The sequence below is a fragment of the Arachis hypogaea genome, chromosome 19 (assembly GCF_003086295.3).
Source record: "Arachis hypogaea cultivar Tifrunner chromosome 19, arahy.Tifrunner.gnm2.J5K5, whole genome shotgun sequence".
Classification (NCBI taxonomy): Eukaryota; Viridiplantae; Streptophyta; class Magnoliopsida; order Fabales; family Fabaceae; genus Arachis; species Arachis hypogaea.
This window is the reverse complement of record NC_092054.1, coordinates 8,297,976-8,317,385: the sequence shown is the minus strand read 5'-3', so window position 1 is coordinate 8,317,385 and position 19,410 is coordinate 8,297,976. Positions and strand designations below refer to the sequence as shown.

General features: G+C 32.3%; 1 protein-coding gene and 1 long non-coding RNA gene across 2 annotated transcripts; one reads left to right on the top strand and one right to left on the bottom strand.

Annotated features, from left to right (window-relative positions):
* Nucleotides 1-309: 309 nt before the first annotated feature.
* LOC112777813 (TMV resistance protein N-like) lies at nt 310-7,167 on the top strand. The gene is made up of 5 exons (XM_025822201.1): nt 310-815; nt 2,711-3,806; nt 3,903-4,214; nt 5,030-5,825; nt 6,371-7,167. The coding sequence occupies exons 1-5, from the start codon at nt 310-312 to the stop codon at nt 7,165-7,167; spliced, it is 3,507 nt and encodes a 1,168-aa protein (XP_025677986.1).
* Nucleotides 7,168-8,799: 1,632 nt separating this feature from the next.
* On the bottom strand, nt 8,800-10,527 carry LOC112779724 (uncharacterized). Its single transcript, XR_003190836.3, has 3 exons — nt 10,012-10,527; nt 9,217-9,363; nt 8,800-9,123 (listed from the first exon to the last, which is right to left on the bottom strand). It is a non-coding gene; the product is annotated as an uncharacterized lncRNA (long non-coding RNA).
* Between the last annotated feature and the right edge of the window lie 8,883 nt (nt 10,528-19,410).

Below are 19,410 nucleotides of genomic sequence, written 5' to 3'. Positions count from 1 at the left end.
CTCTAATTTGATAATGGTTTCTCACTAAAAGCTTTAATTTCGAAAATAAGTGAATCAATTCAAAATTTAGTTAATAAAATAAGTTCTATAAAATATTACACATAAATAATATAATGCTCCACTTCATTGATTCCCACGGAGAACAGGTTCTTTTTCTTTTATATATATATATATATATATATATATATGAACCAGGATCAAAACATATATACAAACTATAACAAGCAAGAAACTAAACAAACCTAAAATCGAGCAAAATAGACGACTTTGAGAGAAACCTAACTTTAATTTACCAATAACAAACTAAAGATGGTTTTTGTGGATCCTTATTATTCATCCCCGTCTCTAATTTCTGATGATCTCAAGAAATACGATGTGTTCATCAGTTTTAGAGGCGAGGACACCCGCGAAAACTTCACAAGCCATCTCCATGCAGCTTTGCGCCGAAACCAAATCGAAACTTACATAGACAACAGGCTTGAGAAAGGAGAAGAGGTTTGGACATCACTTGTCCAGGCCATCAAAGACTCCATTGTTCTCCTTGTTATCTTCTCAGAAAACTATGCTTCTTCCACGTGGTGCTTGAATGAGATCGTTGAGATCATGGAGTGCCACAACAAAAATGGAGGACAACATGTTATTCCTGTGTTCTATAGAGTGGATCCTTCGCATGTTCGGAGGCAGAAGGGAAGCTATCATGCAGCGTTTGCCATGCACGAGAAGAGTTCTAAGCACTCTCATGAGATGTTGGAAAAGTGGAAGGATGCTCTCCTTCAAGCAGCAAATTTATCTGGCTTTGATTCAAGAACTTACAGGTACGTACTTAGTTTCTAATATCAAACTAACCTACTACTTAATAAGTTTTAAACCATAGTGATATTTTTCTTTGGTTTTTGCTAGGAAATTATTTTTTTTACTAATAATTAGTGAACAAAATAATGAACAAAGATTAGGTTTTTGTTATGAGAAAAAAGAAAATTAAAATAAAAAGAAAAATATTCACAAATTATTAGCTGAAAAAAAAAAGTTAGTTTCTAACTAGCTAACATTTTCTTGAGGACAGATACTGAGAGGAGTTTGATCTATAAATTTTAGGAAAAGTATGAGTCAATGGAATATTTGTATAATGTGAATAATAGAGGTTTATGGAGTATTAGAGATATAATCATTAGTCTTACCTTTTTTCATCAGCGTAAGTTTTTGGGATGAGTGGTATCATGACATAGTATCAAAGCTCTAGATCCAAAAGGTCGATCCTTGGTGAATCCCAAAATCAATAGATATTATGGAGAATATTCATTTTGTAACTCATATAACCCATTGTACATATTGTATAAATATTCTATTGTCTCACTAGCAGGATTCTAAATTTTATTTAAATATTTCTTATTTTGACTAACATCATATATTTATATTATTATTATTATTATTATTATTATTATTATTATTATTATTATTATTATTATATAGATAAATATGTACATTACTACTTATTAATCTACCATATAAAATATTTTTCCAAAGATAATAATTATTCCTTTAGAAAATTAAACCACAAAAAATTTATCCCAAAAAATTTAGCTACGATAAAATTACTGTTGAAAGATCAAAACAATAAAAAGAATCTTAAAATATTTTATAATATAATAAAAATAATTAAGTATTAAATATATATTCTTTGAAAGAATTTTAAAATTAAATTTTAATGTATTCTTTGCAAGCATAATTCAAAAATAATACATTTTATTCATTTTAAATTTGGTGATTTTACGATCTTATAATTATAAATGATTACAAATTTGAAAATATAAAAAATCTAAAAATCAAATTGTGTTCTAATTTTTTTTATGTATATTTTAAATAATTATTTAAATATTTTCATGAAAATTTCGATCAAATGCACAGTTATAACTGTGCTAAATATGAAATCTATTTGTCAATTATAAAGAAGTTTTTTTTAATCATGTTTTTAACCCTTTTTAATCTTTTTTTTTCTTTTCATAGTAAAAAGCATTTTTAATTATCAGCTTTATCTATGGTTATAACAAATAAACAAAATAAAAATGTATACGTTTTTTTATAGGAAAAAGTATTTTTAATTGGGAGTCGTTCAGATAAAAATACTTAAAACGTCTTTTTCTAAAGATATTTTTTAATAACTAAAATTTAATATATATAATTCATTAAATTATATTATTTTTATCAAAATTAAAAAGAAGAGAAGGGTTAGGATTTAGAGTTCTTAAAAAAAAATATATATATATATATATATATAAGGAATATTGTAGTCATTTTTTATAAAAAATATTAATTTAGACTAGTTCAAAATTTGGTTTATTAATTTTTTTAGTTAAATCGATTTGTCCGGCCTGATTTTAACAAAAATACTATGGTTTAATTGATTATATGTGTTAAATTTTAATGATTAAAAAATATCTTTAAAAAAAGATGTTTTAAGTATTTTTAGGTAAATGACTTCTTTTTTTTATTGTCTCCCTGTCTTGGATTTGTATTTATTTAAGAGGAGTGCTAGAGGCCAACAAATTTTGTGATTTGTAGCCATCAATTAGTCATCACTAATATTTTTAATGGTGTGAGATTTCATCCCATAATGTAAAATTACTCACTTTTCTTTTGATTATGACTAAATTTTCATAAAAGTTCTGTTCGTCTTCATTTAATAATTTTGGGTTACATTTACACATGTTAGGACTGAATCTGATCTTATTGAAGACATAATCCAAATGATTGTCCATAAATTGGACCACAAATATACAAGTGAATTCAGAAGCCCTTTCATATATGATCAAAACTATGCATGCATTGAATCTGTACTGACTCACTCAAGGGGTATTAAAACCATTGGAATCTGGGGCATGGGCGGCATAGGAAAAACAACTATTGCGGCTGCCATTTTTCAAGAGTTCTCTCCCAAGTACCAAGGTAGTTGTTTCTTGGCCAATGTAAGAGAAGAATCTTCAAGGCATGGCCTCAGCTACATATTCAATAGACTTCTTTCTGAGTTGCTGCAGGAACATGTTCATATTACCACTCCAAAGATTGTGTCTTCTGCTATACTCCGCAGATTGAGGCGTAAGAAAGTTTTCATAGTGCTAGATGATGTGAATACTTCTGAGCTTTTAGAAAATTTGCTTGGAGTGGGACAAGATTATCTTGGAGTTGGTAGCAAAGTTATTGTTACCACCAGAGATAAGCATGTTCTTCTGAGTAGATCGGTTGATCATATCCATGAAGTCACAGAAATGAATGAGGAGAACTCTCTCAAACTCTTTAGCTTGAATGCCTTCAACAGAACCCATCCTCCTGAAAATGAATACTGGGAGCTATCAAAAAGGGCACTTGCTTATGCCAGAGGAAATCCTTTAGCTTTGAAAGTTTTGGGATCTTTTCTTCATTCCAGAACTGAAAAGGAATGGGACAATGCATTGACAAAACTAAAAAGGATTCCTAATGCAGATATTCAAAAGGTGTTGAGGTTGAGTTTCAATGAACTAGATGATACAGAAAAGGATATATTTCTGGATATTGCATGCTTCTTTAAAGGAGAAGAGAAAGAAAAAGTAATAAGAATATTAAATGAGTGTGGCTTCTTCGCAGATATTGGAATAAGAAACCTCTTAGACAAGGCTCTTATATCAATAGCTACGAATCAAAGCATACAAATGCACGACCTGATACAGGAAATGGGTCACAAAATTGTATGTGAAGAATCTCTCAAGAACCCTGGAAAGCGGAGTAGAGTGTGGCACCCGGACGAAGTTTGCGATATATTAGAGAATGATAAAGTAAGAGAATGAAACTCCAACGTTTTCTAAGTTAAAACAGTACATGTTTTCGTATAGAAAATTTAGCATGCTTACATTATTGTGTATATTTTTCAGGGATCCGCTACGATTGAAACCATATACTTGGATATGACTCAGCATACAGAAATTTGTATAAGCTCCAACGCATTTAGAAAGATGCCAAAGCTAAGGTTACTTGCTTTTGCTAGCAGCAGCATTGATTATGGGAGAAAGAGAGTTGATTATACATTGAGTCTTCCAACAGCTCTGGAGTTGCCTAATAACTTGAGATACATTCAATGGGATGGATGTCCATTAAAATCTCTATCGACTACTTCTTGGCCTAGCAAGCTTGTTGAACTCTCCATGCCATACAGTAATGTTGAAAAGCTTTGGGATGGGCCACAGGTTAGTCATATTCTTCATATAAATGGTTTCTTTTTTTTGGTAAATTCTAAGGGCCTAGGTGCTTAAAGACTGAAGAGGATAGCGTGTGTTTGTTTTGGTTTTATTTGGTAGAATTTTTTTTTTCAAAAAACAATCTTTTTGTTAAATAGATATCATAGTTGTTAAAATTAAACTGATGATTAAATCAATCAAATTATTAGTTTACTAATTTATTGGTTCAATTAGTGGATTACTGATTGAACCAGTTAATTTGGTCTCATGTAAATAGAAATTATAAAATAGTTAAAAATTTAAAATTAAAATTTAAAATATATATTTTTACTAATATTTTAAAAAGTCTCAATAAGTTATAATTCATTTATTATTAAATAATTATATAAAATTCTAATATTTTAAATAATAATTTTGTAATTTTACTTTTATATTAAAGTAATTTTTTTTATTTTAATAACTAACTAATTAATTTATATTTATTATATTATATACTATATATTATTAAAAAATAATATTAATAAATATTATATAAACATAAAAAAATAATTATATTGTAATTAATAAAAATATATAATATTTTTATTTATACATGTTTACTAACATTTATATTCATATTAATAATTATATATAACAAAAATATAATTAATTTAAATATAAAATTAAAATAATTTCTAATAAAATTATTGTATGTTATTATTATATAATTAATAATCATTTAAAATGATAAAGAACAGCATAATCTAATAGCAAAGAGAGTTTGAGTTCAAATCTCATCTTTATCAATTTTAAAGTTTTCACTTGTGCATTCTATGTGATTGCAGAGTTTACCGAGCTTGGAGGAAGTTTATCTCAGTGGTTCGAAGCGAATGATAGAGTGTCCAGATTTTTCAGGTTCTCCAAATCTCAAAGCAATATGGCTAAATCATTGTGAAAGCTTGCCTCATGTTCATCCTTCTATTTTCTCCCTTCCAAAACTTGGATTTTTAGCTGTGTATGGATGCAAAGAACTTAAGAGCCTAAGCAGCAACAACTGTTCAACTTCCCTTGAAAAAGTTGTTGCCTATGGCTGCCCAAATCTGCAAGAATTCTCAATCCCAATTTCAAAAGATCATTCTGATATTCATGTGCATTTGAGGTCAACTGCCTTGAAACAACTACCATCATCAATTGTGCATCTTCAACATCTTGTGAACTTCTCCTTTCCAATCAGCGATCTCCTCATGGATCTTCCTGAAAAGTACACCAATCAAATCATGCTTTCAGACCCTAATAACCAAGAATCTGACTCAGTGGCCACCTTACGTACAATCCTACCTAGCCCTATCTTCCATTATCTAAAACAACTGAAATTTGATGGATGTCAAAGCTTATCTGAACTCCCAGACAATATTTCTTCATTATCATCATTGTTGTACCTAAGCTTTCATAACACTAATATCTCAGGCTTTCCAGAAAGCATTAAGAATCTTCCGCGGCTCAAAGTTCTTTTTATTTGTCATTGTGAAATGCTACAACTTATTCCGGAGCTTCCACCTTCCGTTCATTGCTTTAGGGCTTGGGATTGCAAATCTTTGAGGACGGTGTTAAGTTCAAGTGAACCACCAAAAACACGGCAAGGTATTTTCATATAGAAAATTGCATAAATATATAGAAAAGTTACACGTCTATTCAATAATACTAAATTATCATAAATATATTGTTGTACATGTTCAATGATTTTTTTTTCTTCCGTTCAAAACTCAAGCGAAAATAAACACGGAACATCTTCTCGTGTTCTGTGTACTTTTCTATGAATAATTAATTTTGTTACTTTAAATAATAGTCACTTATTCTTGTAGTAGAATGAATACTGTAGAAAAAATTGATACAATATATTTTAGAACTTTATGTAAAGTTAATAGTTAAGACTTGAGAACCATTAAATAAAAATTTAGTCAAATCAATTAAATTATTTAAGCAGTTTTCAAAACCTAAATTTTTACTTATATTTTAATTTGTTTATTTTATTATTACTATAAAAAATTGGCATTATATGCTTCTGTAATATATTTAAAAGGTTGGTAAAGTGATTTTTTATTTTGTTTTTCTTTTCTTTTTTTCATATATTCATTTCAGCCACTTTTATATTCCTAAATTCCTAAATTACTATACCATTCTGAAAGATGCCATTGCTAGGATGGAAATCAGGGCAAAATCACTATCAGCAACAAGAACAGAAAACAGAAATGAAGAATTCACTGTTGTTGATAATGATAGTGATGATTATATTTATGAGGATAATATCAATGTTGGCAAGATTTGTTATTTCTTGCCAATTAGAGGCAATAAACTTGATGACTTGTTCCATGCTTCTTCTGCACAAAATGCAATCACTATTCAACTGCCCCAAGGTTCCAATTTCTTTGGTTTCATATTCTACTTGGTGGTTCCTCCAATACAACCATGTAACATGGTTGAAGAACTTGAAATTAGGTTTGGATTTGAATGTTACTTGGAAACAAGTTGGGGCCAAAGGACCCATATAGCAAGTTCGTCCTCAATAGAATGGCACTGCGACTTCGGGTCTGGATTTCAGATGGATGTTATGATGGATCATGTGTTGTTATGGCATGATTTGCAATGTTGTAAGCAGATAATGGAAATAATTGGAGGAAGAAATGCCATTGATGATGACAAGAATGCAAATCTGGAAGTTAAGTTCTTTGCCCGGCTACCAAACAAGGAGGAAGTAGCGATAAAGGCGTGCGGCATCCGTTGGATATACCCATATATGGAGGAGGAATCAAGAGGGTGCAGATTCAAGAGAAGCAGGAATGTTTTTGAGTCAAAAGCCATTGCATCTCCAAATGAAGAAAAGGATTCGGGATCCGATAATGATAAAGGGGAAGAACTAGTTCCTCCAGCAAAGAAATTTAAGCATAGCTTAACGGAAGTTGAATCAGTAGAAAACTTGAGGTAATTTTTTTAATTAATTAATTAATTGGTTACTATAGCTGAGTGTTAAACAAATAAGTTTAATTTAATTTATGCATGCTTTAGCTAATATTTTCAATGAACAGGAAAAAACTTGAACAACTTTTGCACATTCAATTTGATGGAGGCTCTCCGCTCTCTTAGCGCGGAGATCAAATTGGGGTACAGTGTGTAGTCCATTTACAATCAATTCTTATGAGCAATTTCAGTTTAAAGGTACATATTTTGATTACGTTCCTTTTATTAATAACCTAGGACTGGATATTCTAGCTAATATTGTATTATGGTAGTATCTTCTTTTTTTCTTTATATATATATAAAGAAAGTGTGCTTCCCAGTTTTTTTTTTTTTTTTGGTGTCAGTGCTTCTCAGTTATATTTCTAAAGATACTATTCTCTCTTTCTATTTGTTATTTTCTATTTGTCTCCCAATTATATTTCTAAAGATAGTAGCTAGTTTGGATGGATCCTATTAGGGTTTAAATTGCAGCTGCAATTATAAATGTGATCATGGTTATGATGGTCGTAATTGCGGATATTTGAATTTTGTGATATTTATCACAGACTATTCCATACACGCTGCTGCAAAACCGAAAAAAAGAAAAAAACGCTGCCCTATCTATATGAATAACAATGAAAGAAACAAAAGCTTGGGCTTGCTGTTAATGGCCAGAGGTAGAAGACGCCATGCTGACTAGAGGAGATCGTGAATTGCTACACTTTCTGTTGGGCTTGGGGCCTCGGCCAATTTCCATAATCAAAACAGGCTAGTGCTATTAGTCCATTTCAATTTGATAGACTAGTGTAGACTCAAAAACAAATATTTCATAGATTAGTGTGCTCCATCTTGTTACTTTTGATTTTGACCCCTTTTTTTTCACTTTAACTTTTGGTTATAATTTTATAACCTCTCTATTTTAGAACCAAATATTAATTATTAAAAAAAAGAGAAATGAAAAAGAAAAAGGAGAGGAGCTATGCATGCATGTCAAATATTAATTATTAAACCCAATTAGGCTCGATTTATTTTGTTTATTAAATAAAATCGTGGATATTTATAAAGTCTATTTAATTATATAGGTCAAACTGTAGAATTTTAAAATCCAACAAACAGGCCAACTTTAATAAAACTGCTACTAATCCCCGCTTTCCTTGTAGCATGAGAAACTGGCATTTCAATAAGTTCTTGAATCAGAGTTGAACCTTCAAATTTTTTTATTTTTATTTTTAATTCAAAGGTTTTGGACCACAAATAGTATGTTACCACATATGAAACTTCGCCTTGTTCCTATTACCTTTGTTACCACATGTTCTCGTATTCCAAAGCAAAAAAAAAAAAAAAAGTCTATTTTATTGGATTCCTTCAAAATTGTGACAGAGACATTACAAGTATTAGGGGTGTTCGCGGTGCGGTTTGGTTCGGTTTTTAAGAGAAATGTCATCCGATCCGATCGTTTAATTAAACTGCGGTTCGGTTTGGTTCGGTTTTTTTGTCGAAGCCATCCGAACCAAACCAAACCAATTAAAATCGGTTTGGTTTGGTTCGGTTTGTTCGGTTTTTTCAATCAATTCAAAAAAAATACAATACTATTATAAATTACCAAAGTTGCAAGAACAAATTAGAAAGAACAGAACCAAACTAATTCATTGAATAGCATTACTGTAACAACACAAATACACAATCCACATCATTGACGAAACTTAACTCTCTTTTCAAGTTAATAATTCTCTAAGTACATAAATTCTTTTCTGGAGTCCTACTCTTTGTCTGCACAAAGATGTGGTACACAAGTATCCATATTTGCTCAACACACTTTCTATTTTTGAATTATTGCACATCACCACAAACAGTAAAATGTTTGCCATCGGGAACATTTATATCAACAAGAGAAGGCAAAGCTTTCAACATTTCTCTGGTTTGCAATACAATCTGGAATGCATAACTAATACAAGAACCAAGACAAAACAAGCAAAGTTAGTAAGTGATAACACTTAAAGAAATTCAAAGTTATTAATGAACTCCTATGCTTAAGTACCATTTGTGTAAGCACTTTTGATTCTTGAAATCATCCATCATTTTCTTCACAAAATCCAAAGTAACAACATCCCCCTCTATTCTTGCTCCTGAATATTGTGGCTCCACATCTAGCATCAAAACAAACTCCAAGTTCTCTTCTTATATCCTGCCAAAGACCAATACCAGATAATGAAACAACAAATACTAGGAATCAACAACAATGAACAAATAATTAAAAAAACAGAAGTAGAAACACAACAAAATAGGATTACCAGCATTCAGCAACAATGAACAAATAGATTGAGCAGAAATTGAATACAGATAAATCACAAAATCAACCCAAGACAAGCAAAAATAAATTAAACCCAGTAGCTCAAAATCACAGAATCAGAATTATTAATAAATTAAATCACAAAATCAACTCAAAACAAACAACTAAAATTAACAAAATCAGTAAACAAGCATAGTAACTCATCAGTATTATTAACAAAATTTCAAAACAAGCAAAATAAGTGCAGAAAACCAAAAATCAATTCAGAATCACATAATCACAGAATCAGAGAATCACAGAATTTGAACTAAGTAAAACAAGCAAATTTGAACCCAGCAACTCAGAAGCACAGAATCAGAGTTATTAAGAAGAAAATAACAAAACCCTAAACAAATCCAGCAACTCAGAATCACAGAAATTATAATTAACAAAATCATACCCTAACTATTTCATAATTATAAACCTAATATGTCTAATTAGCTTCAGATACATAGAAGGAGAGAAAATCATGAGAAGGAGGAAGAGCACTGGAAGAGGGCCAACCGGTGCCTGCTGTGTTGTGGGTGGGAGATTGAGGAGTGATGTGTTGTGGGTGCCTGGGTGGCCAGAAACACTGCTACGCCTGGGTCAGTGGGTGCTCTGCCGGGTCAGTGGGTGCTCTGTTAGACTGCTACGCCTGGGTGCGAGGGTGGTGCTGGTGTTGGGTCTTCGTGGTGCTCTGTCCGTGAAGAGGTTCGACGGCGTTGGGAGGAAGGGTCTCTCGCGGCGCTGGGAGGTGCTGCAACGTGAGTTCGCTGCCGGGTGGCGTCTCCGCGAAGAGGAAGGCTTCGGCGTGGTGCTGTGGGTGGCGACGGCGTCGTGCTTTGGCGATTTGGAGAAGAGAGAGCAAGAGCGACTGGGATTGGCGAGAGCGAGAGCGACTGATGATAAAGACTAGAGAGTAGAGAGCGCAGCCGCAGGTTAGGGATTGGGGATTTGGGGGGTTAGGGTCAGGGACGGCTGGGGGAGGGGGGCGCTCTCACACTCGCGCAGCAACCTTTGTTCGTTTGGGGGTGGGGGTCTGGGGGGGTAGGGTTAGGCATTTTTAGGGCTTTTTTTCGAACCGGTTCGGTTCGGTTCGGTTAGGGTTTTGAGAATAAAAACCGAAAACCGAACCGAACCGCACAAAAAACAGCAAAATGAGTTTTTTTCGGTTTTTTCGATTTTCGATTAATTTAATTCTCGGTTTTTTCGATTCGGTTTGGCGGTTTAATTCGGTCTGGATCGGTTTTGAACACCCCTAACAAGTATATTATCTCGTATTGGTATAGCTTAACTTAATGCTATTTAGAATATTTTTTTATTTTTTAACTCTGCGAATCTTCTAACAATGGAATTCATGCAACCTTTGGTATATTATTTCATTCCTTATTTTAGTGTCAATACCGTGTGTAGTATGTATGTGCAGATGCTCGTTTCCATTTTGCGTGATAGTTTGTTTATCCATTTAATTCATTTGTACAATTTCCGAGTCCAGTTTAAATCCCAAACTTAGTGTGCCAAGACTCAAGAAGCAAAATAGAATTGCTTCTTGTTATTACTATATATCACTTCTCATATTGATACCAACAGCTTATTTATATCTTAAAATTTATATATTTTGGTGAGTACACAATAATTTATTACTTTTATACTGTAATTCAACTCACACACAATATAACTGCATGTTATTATGTTAACAATCTCGTTACATGACTAATAAGGATTCTGGTAACTTTTGCCAACTTTTACTTATAGTTGTATTTAATAGAAATATTTTTGTAAATGTATTTAAAAGAAATGTCTTTTTTATGATGGTATCTAATAGAAGTATCTTTGTAGATGTATTTTTTAAATATATCTCCTTATATATGTATCTTCTAGTGGAAATGTCTTTAATATTAATTGTTAAAAACAAGAGACTAGACTGAAGAAAGAATTTGTGTATTATTGAGTGTATTCAAATTGTCTATAATGATATAATATAGAATGGTATTTATAGGTACTAAAAGAATCGTAATAATAAAGACGTAATATTCTATAATAAATATTCCGATATACGAATTGGTCCTAATTGATCCTAATTATATTCTAACATCCCCTCAAACTCAAGTGACAACTTGAGTTTGAAACTTATTTAAAACAATGAAATAAAGAGAAAAAAAAACTGCATAAACTGATAAAACAGGTGCAGACAGAATTGCCGGAAGGAAGCGCAGATGGAACTGCCGCTAGTCTGAAGAAAGCACAGACGGAATTGCCGTTAGTCTGAAGGAAGCGCAGACGAAACTGCCGCTAGTCTGAAGGAAGCGCAGACGAAAGTGCCGCTTGTCTGAAGGAAGCTCAGACGGAACTGCCGCTATCTAAAGGAAGTGCAGACGGAACTACCAGAAAGAAACGCAGACGGAACTGCCACAAGGAAACACAGACGAAACGCAGACGGAACTGCCACGAGAGAACGCAGACGGAACTGCCACGAGAGCAAAAAATATATGATTTCTTCATGAGAATAGGTAAGCAGCGGATGACAATGGCGTTTGATCATTCGACTCAAAAAAACATAAGACAGAGAAAATAGGCTAGTCGGTGAGGTGAAAAAGTATCAAAGGAGTGATAAAAGGAAAATAAGAATGACATAGAAAAAAAATGCAAAAACTACGGTGATTTCACCGCAAGGAAAATAATCTATCCTCTTCAAGGAGGATACCATAGCTCTGATACCATGTTAAAAACAAGAGATTAGACTGGAAAAATGATTTGTGTATTATTGAGTGTATTTAAGTTGTCTATTCAAGTTGTCTATAATGATACAATATAGAAGGATATTTATAGATGTTAAAAGAATCGTAATAATAAAGACGTAATATTCTATAATAAATATTCAGATATACTAATTGGTCCTAATTGATCCTAATTATATTCTAATATTAATTATTATTGACAATAAATTAACAGATATAATATATTAGTATCCTATATTTTTTTTATGTTAATTAATATAAAATATTTTAAAAGTGAGCTGGCTATTGAAGGATAAAAATTAAGCTCAGTTACTTTAATTTTAACTAAAAATTAACAGAATTCTATTAAAATTATATTGGAGTGAGACCCTTTATTTGCACCTGGTTGACTGGTTCTATCAATCTAATTCAAAAAAATATTTTATCCCTAGCACCATATATATGTAGGGAGATAAAAGTGCTTTTATATATATATATATATATATATATATATATATATATATATATATATATATATATAAAATTAAGATTTGATTAATTTTTTATACGTGTTAAACAATTTTTATCTCATGAATTGGTTCTTAAAATTAAATTATGCCCACTTAATTTCTATATGATATTAGAACTAATATTATACACAAATTCAAGCCATCAAAATTCAAGTTTCAAATTCTTGTTACTTCTAAGAATAAATAAGTTAGGAATTGAACACTTTCTTATACGTAATCCAAATTATTTCAGTTTTATTTGAAAATAATCAAATTATAAATAACTGTATATAAAACACACGCATATATATGTTTTTGTTCTTAACTTTTTGATACATGATAGTCTTATGGTTTTTTGAATCAGTTCTGCTACGTTACCAACAGCATATCTGCCAACTTCTGCCAATTTTTATTTATAATTGTGTTTTATGGAAGTGTGTTCGTGGATGTGTCTAATAAAAATGTCTTTTTTATAGCTGTGTTTAATAGAAGTGTTTTTATAGATATATTTTCTGGATGTGTCTATTTATATATGTATTTAAAATATATTAATTATTAGACACATCCACGAACACACTTCCATAAAACACAATTATAAATAAAAGTTGGCAGAAATTGACAGATAATATATTGGTACCCTACTTGAATACTTTATTTATTTATTCATTTTATGCGTTACCATTTTATAATTGTTTAACGGATTGGTCTTTTCCTTTTTTTGTTCCCTTCTTTATCATCTGTTAATTGAACTATTTTTATCATAGGGTTAATGTCAAATTTACATTATGTGAACAAGGACCTAAAAAGTAACTTTCTGGAAAACAATTAATAAGCATTTTAACCAGAACGATAGTGACCGGGAAACTGCGAGTAAAGAGCATGAAATGGAAGCACAAAAGTGAACAAAAATTGGTGTTTCTAGTTCAGCTGGGTCCTTAACTTTACATCTGATTCTGCTGATTGTGAACAAAGAATTATAAAAGATTATTTACCATTTGGACGGGAGAATATTTTGAATGATCTCTATATATATGTAGCTATAATTACTTTGAATCTAATTCCTCTTAAAATGCTAACCTATATATAATTATTTTGTATTAGAAAAAGTATAAAAGAACAACACATATAGGAAATAATGCGAATAACAGATTAGAAAAAAGGTAAATTAATTTTAAAATTAAAAAATTCATTAAAAAAAATATTACGCCAATTAATCCTAATTTTATTTTAGAAAACCTTCTTTTTCTCTCTCTAGCTGCACTTTCCATCTCTCACTAGCTGTCGCCCAGTATCCTCCGTGGCGCCGCACAAATTTCATTGCATCGCCTCCACCCTGCCCCGTCGTGCCATCACAACTTCTTCTCCTGCGCGCTGCAGCAACTATCGACCATGCAAGCGCAGCTGCCGTTTGTCCTCTTCTCCCCTGCGTTGCACCGCACGTTCTGGACGAAGACTTGCCCATCCTGCCGCGTCATCACAGCTTTCTCCCCATGCGCCGCAGCAACCACTGACCATGCAAGCGAAGCCATCATTCGCCCTCTTCTTCCTTGCATGGCACCGCGCGTTCCGAACGAAGACGCTGCCGGTTCACTTCCGCATTCCACAGTCGCCACCAAAGGTAGCCATCACATTCGGTACTTGTCTTTCTGAGATGTTGTCATCCCGCGAAACCCGCGCAATTGCTGCCATAATTAATTCATGATCTTTTTCTCCTACAGTCGCTGCTGTTACCTTCCCTGAATCGCCACCTTTAATTTCTGTTTACGACTCCAGGATCGCCGTCTTGAATTGTTATTCATTTTATTAGGTATGCAAATGGTTGTTTTCATTTTAAAGTGGATGTTTATTTAATTTGGATTGGAATTAAGTAAAAGTACAATAAAATTTGATAGATGTTCATTTTATTAGGTACGTGGATGGTTATTTTTATTCTAAAGTCGATATATATATATATATATATATATATATATATATATATATATATATAATAGCCAAACAATAGACACTTAATTAACGGGACTTTCCGAATTAACCTAACAAGTAATAAGCAAAAAACTAACACTAAATGAAAAAATATATATATAAAAAATAACACATAGACATTCCTGAGCCACAAGTATAAATCCTATAGCTAGAAGGCCAAAAAAGAAGAGAGAATCCTAGTTTTATTAATTTATTACTATGGTTCTGAAAATCGAATCAGACCGGTCGGTTCAACTGGAAAAACCGAAAATTGGTTACCTAGCCGGTCCAAGTAAGGTCAGAAATCACCTAACAAAAAATCGATGAGAAAATCGGTCGAACCGACGGTTAACTGATGAACCGGGAGAACCGTCCGATTTTTTAACAGTTTTTGGTTTGGATATTAAACTACTAAACGACGTCGTTTTGAAGGTAAAAAAAAAAAAGAGAAGTTAAACGCAACGAACCCTAATCCTAATCTCAGTCTCACACTCTCACAAGAGAAAGCACAACATAGCCACCACGGGAAGAGAAAGCACCCACGGGCCACGATCGAGCAGCCCCTCTTCGCCGTCGCATAGCCACCACCATCGCCACCGCATCCCACCGCCATCGCCACCGCATCCCACATCCCACAGCCCCTCTTCGCCGTCCCACGGCCCCTCTTCGCCGTCGCCGAGCTCCCCTCCTTGTTAGTCATCGCCGAGCTCACCTCTTCCATCGTCGTCGCCGAGCTTGCCTCCTCCTTCGTCGCCGTTATTCGCCACCGGTAATACTCTGTTCTTATTCGTTTGCGCCTTCCACCTCGCCTCCTGTTTAATCGTCGCCTCCTCCTTCCACCTCGCTGCCTTCTGATTTTCTGTTCTTGATTTTATGATTTATTAGCTTGCGATTTGTTCATGATTTGTTATCTGTGCTTGATTTTATAATTTTTTTGTTCATGACTTGTTATCTATGTTCATGTTTTGTTATCTGTGTTCATGTTTTGTTATCTGGATTCATGATTTGGTATCTGTTCATGATTCATTATCTGGATTCATGATGAGGTCATCAGAAAAATTCTGTTTGAGTTGCTGTTCATGATTTGGTATCTGTTCATGATTTGTTCACGATGAAATGAGTTGCTGCTTCATGATTTTGGTTGCTGAATTATTTATTTGTTCATGTTGGATTACATGATTTTGGTTGCTGCTTCATGTTTATATGGATTACATGGTTTTCTGAAGTTATTTTTTGGCCTTTGATTTTCTGATTGTTACAGATGGAACAATCACAAAGTAACCCACAGCCACAAGATAATGCTATTCAAGATTCTCAAACTGGTTCATCCAGAGGTAAATCTAATTCAGCTTGGCAATATTTTATAGTGAAGTATGACAAAAATAACAAGGCTCAATATGCATGTATTTTCTGCTTGAATACTTACAATGGAGGGGGGATATATAGAATGAAATATCATCTTGCAAAAATCCCTGGACAAATTAAAGTTGATAACAAAGTAACTGAAGATATTGAACTTTAATTCAAAAGGCTTTTGGAGGAAAATAAAAAAAAAGGCAGAAAATTATGAAGTTGTTTGTGAACCTCTAATAATAAACTTTGATGTTTGAAGTTGTTTGTGAACCTCTAATATTAAGTTATGGATAATTTATTATGTGAAATTTTAAATTTTATTAAGTTAGAAATTATTGAATTTATATATTTAAAATTATTTTTAGGGTTTTTAATAATTTTATTTAATATTTTATTAAACCGGTTCAACTCCGGTTGAACTCCGGTCGAACCAGTGAACCATTGAACCAGCGACTTCACTGGTTTATTGACCGGTCCGGTTCTCGCAACCTTGTTTATTACCAAGTAAAAAGTGATGGGTTTGGTAGATATTGTTTATTTAAACAACAATGTTAGGGAACCAAAAGGGTATTAGCCAAATATCTTTGGGTGAATCTAAAATCTCTACGAATTAATATATATGGATGTTTCTTCTGTTAAGTATCAGAATATTTCTTTTTCATACTAAATGGATGTTCTTTTATATATTTTTCGAATTTTTTTTATTACAAATGTGGATGTCTCTATTTCTTTAAGAATTTCATAATTTTTTTTAAATTTTATAGATATTTAATTATTTTTGCTAAAATATAACTAGATATTTCTTTTGTTAAGTATTAGGATGTTTTTTTTCATATTAAATGAATATTTTTTTTATATTTTTGTAATTGTTCAAGGGCTCCTTTTGGCTCAGATCAAGTGTGTAGTTTGCAGTTTCTTTAATCATCAAAACGGCACCTAATATCCCAAAACGCAGAGAGCAACGAAGTGACATAAATATCCACCAAATTATAGGAGAACTAAATGCGCATTCCCCCTCATCATTGAGAAGATCTGAGGAATATCACTCCAAGATGCATTCTTTTGCTACAACACATGCAATGTTTCTTCAACTTGCGTTTGAAATCATACTAACATTTCTATGCTTTGTACATACTTCGGAATCTGCACAAATCACAATCTCACCGAAGTGTGATTCCATGTGTGGAGAATTTGAGATCCTTTACCTGTTTGGAATGAATGATCCCGCGTGCTATGCGGGTAAGTGGTTTGAAATAGAGTGCTTGAACACATCCATGAACAACGTTCCCACTCTCACCCCTTACCTGAAAGCCGCAGATCTGGAAGTGAGATCCATCGATGCGTTGCGCAGCACGGTTACGGTGGGGAGGCGGAGAGGCCTGACGATGGAAGAGAGGGGTCTGTGTGTGTGATTGTTGGAGGTGGGTAGGTTAATGTGAGAGAGAAGACGAAGGTTTTTATAGGTTTTAATTAGATTTACCTAATCAATTTTAAATTTTTTAAATTTTGAATTTAAAAAATTTAAAATTAATTAATTATTAATATAATTTTAAACAATGCTAGGGAAACAAAAGGGTATTAGCTAAAAACCAGCCAAATACCTCTGGGTGAATCCAAAATCTCTACGAGTTAATATATATGGATGTTCTTTCTGCTAAGTATCAGAATGTTTCTTTTTCATACTAAATGGATATTCTTTTATATATTTTTCGAATTTTTTTGTATTACAAATGTGAATGTCGCTATTTTTTTAAGAATTTCATAATTTTTTTTAAATTTTATAGATATTTAATTATTTTTGCTAAAATATAACTGGATATTTCTTTTGTTAAGTAATTAGGATATATTTTTTTTATATTAAATGAATATTTTTTTTATATTTTTATAATTGTTCAAGAATTCTTTTTGGCTAAGATCAAGTGTGTAGTTTGCTGTCTCTTTAATCATCAACTACCAACGTGAAATGTGGCTGTTATCCCTTTAATGAATGTGGTAAAGGCAATGTTTAATATTAGGAAAAGTATAGGGTACCAACATATTATCTGCCAACTCTTATTTATAATTGTGTTTCATGGAAGTGTGTTCGTGGATGTGTCCAATAATTAATATATTTTAAATACATATATAAAGAGACACATCCAGAAAATATATCTATAAAGGCACTTCTATTAAACATAGCTATAAAAAAGATATTTTTATTAGACACATCCACGAACACACTTCCATGAAACACAATTATAAATAAGAGTTGGCAGAAGTTGGCAGATATGCTGTTGGTAACTTAGTGGAACCGTTAATATTATTGTTGCTGGTGTAATGGTGTGCGCCTAGTATAGCTTTTGTGTGCCAGCTGGCACTTGGAGAACCTGGGGTCGCTCACCTTCTTGCACCCCTCCTCCTCCATTCCAATATTGATGAGATCGTCTGCCGGGTGGACCTTGGTGTCATAGGCCACGTGGTACGACTCCAAGCCGGGAATCCTCTGTTGGACTTGGTTGATCTAGGCCTTGTCCTCCTCCAGGAACACGGTACGCCCGCCGTAGTTGAGGGACGTCCACATGAGACTGTCATGACCCAGGCTGAACAAGTTCAACACCAACTGCAACGGCGGCTTCAGTAACACATCTGGTTCATGAAAGAGAAGTGATTTTTGTCAATGGTGGTGAATCCGACGAGACAGATGTCGGTGATAGAAGAGGAGTGGATCGCGGTGGGGAGGCGGAGAGGGCCTGACGGTGAGAAAGAGGGGTCTGTGTGTATGATTGGAGGTTGATAGGTTGATGTGAGAGAAAAGAGGAATGTTTTTATAGATTTTAATTAGGTTTACTTAATTATTTTAAATTTTTTAAATTTTAAATTTAAAAAATTTAAAATTAATTAATTATTAATATAAATTAGAGAAAATTCCACTCCCCTCTCCTGCGAGATAATAAAATGACACTCCCCTCCCCTCTATTTTATAAATGTACATTTCCCTCCCTTCTAACTTTTAAAAAACCTCCTCTTTAATCCATTTTAAATTTTTTGTGTTAACTAATGTTAACTTTATCCATTTTTAAAGAAAAAATAAATTATTTTTTAAAAAAATATCAATTAAACAAAATTTTATTTTTTATCATTAAATTTTACTTACCAAAATATCCTTTAATAAATTATTCTTTTATTGATTAAATTGTATTTTACCAAAATATTTTTAAAAAAAATTAATAATTAAATTATTTTTTTCTAAGATACCTACCCTTCAATAATTTTAAATTATTAAATTGTGATTTTACTAAAATTTTTATTAACAATTATTTTTATATTTATTATTAATTTTTTGATATCAATATATATTATTTTAACATTAAATAAAAAAATCTTACCACTATTAATATGTA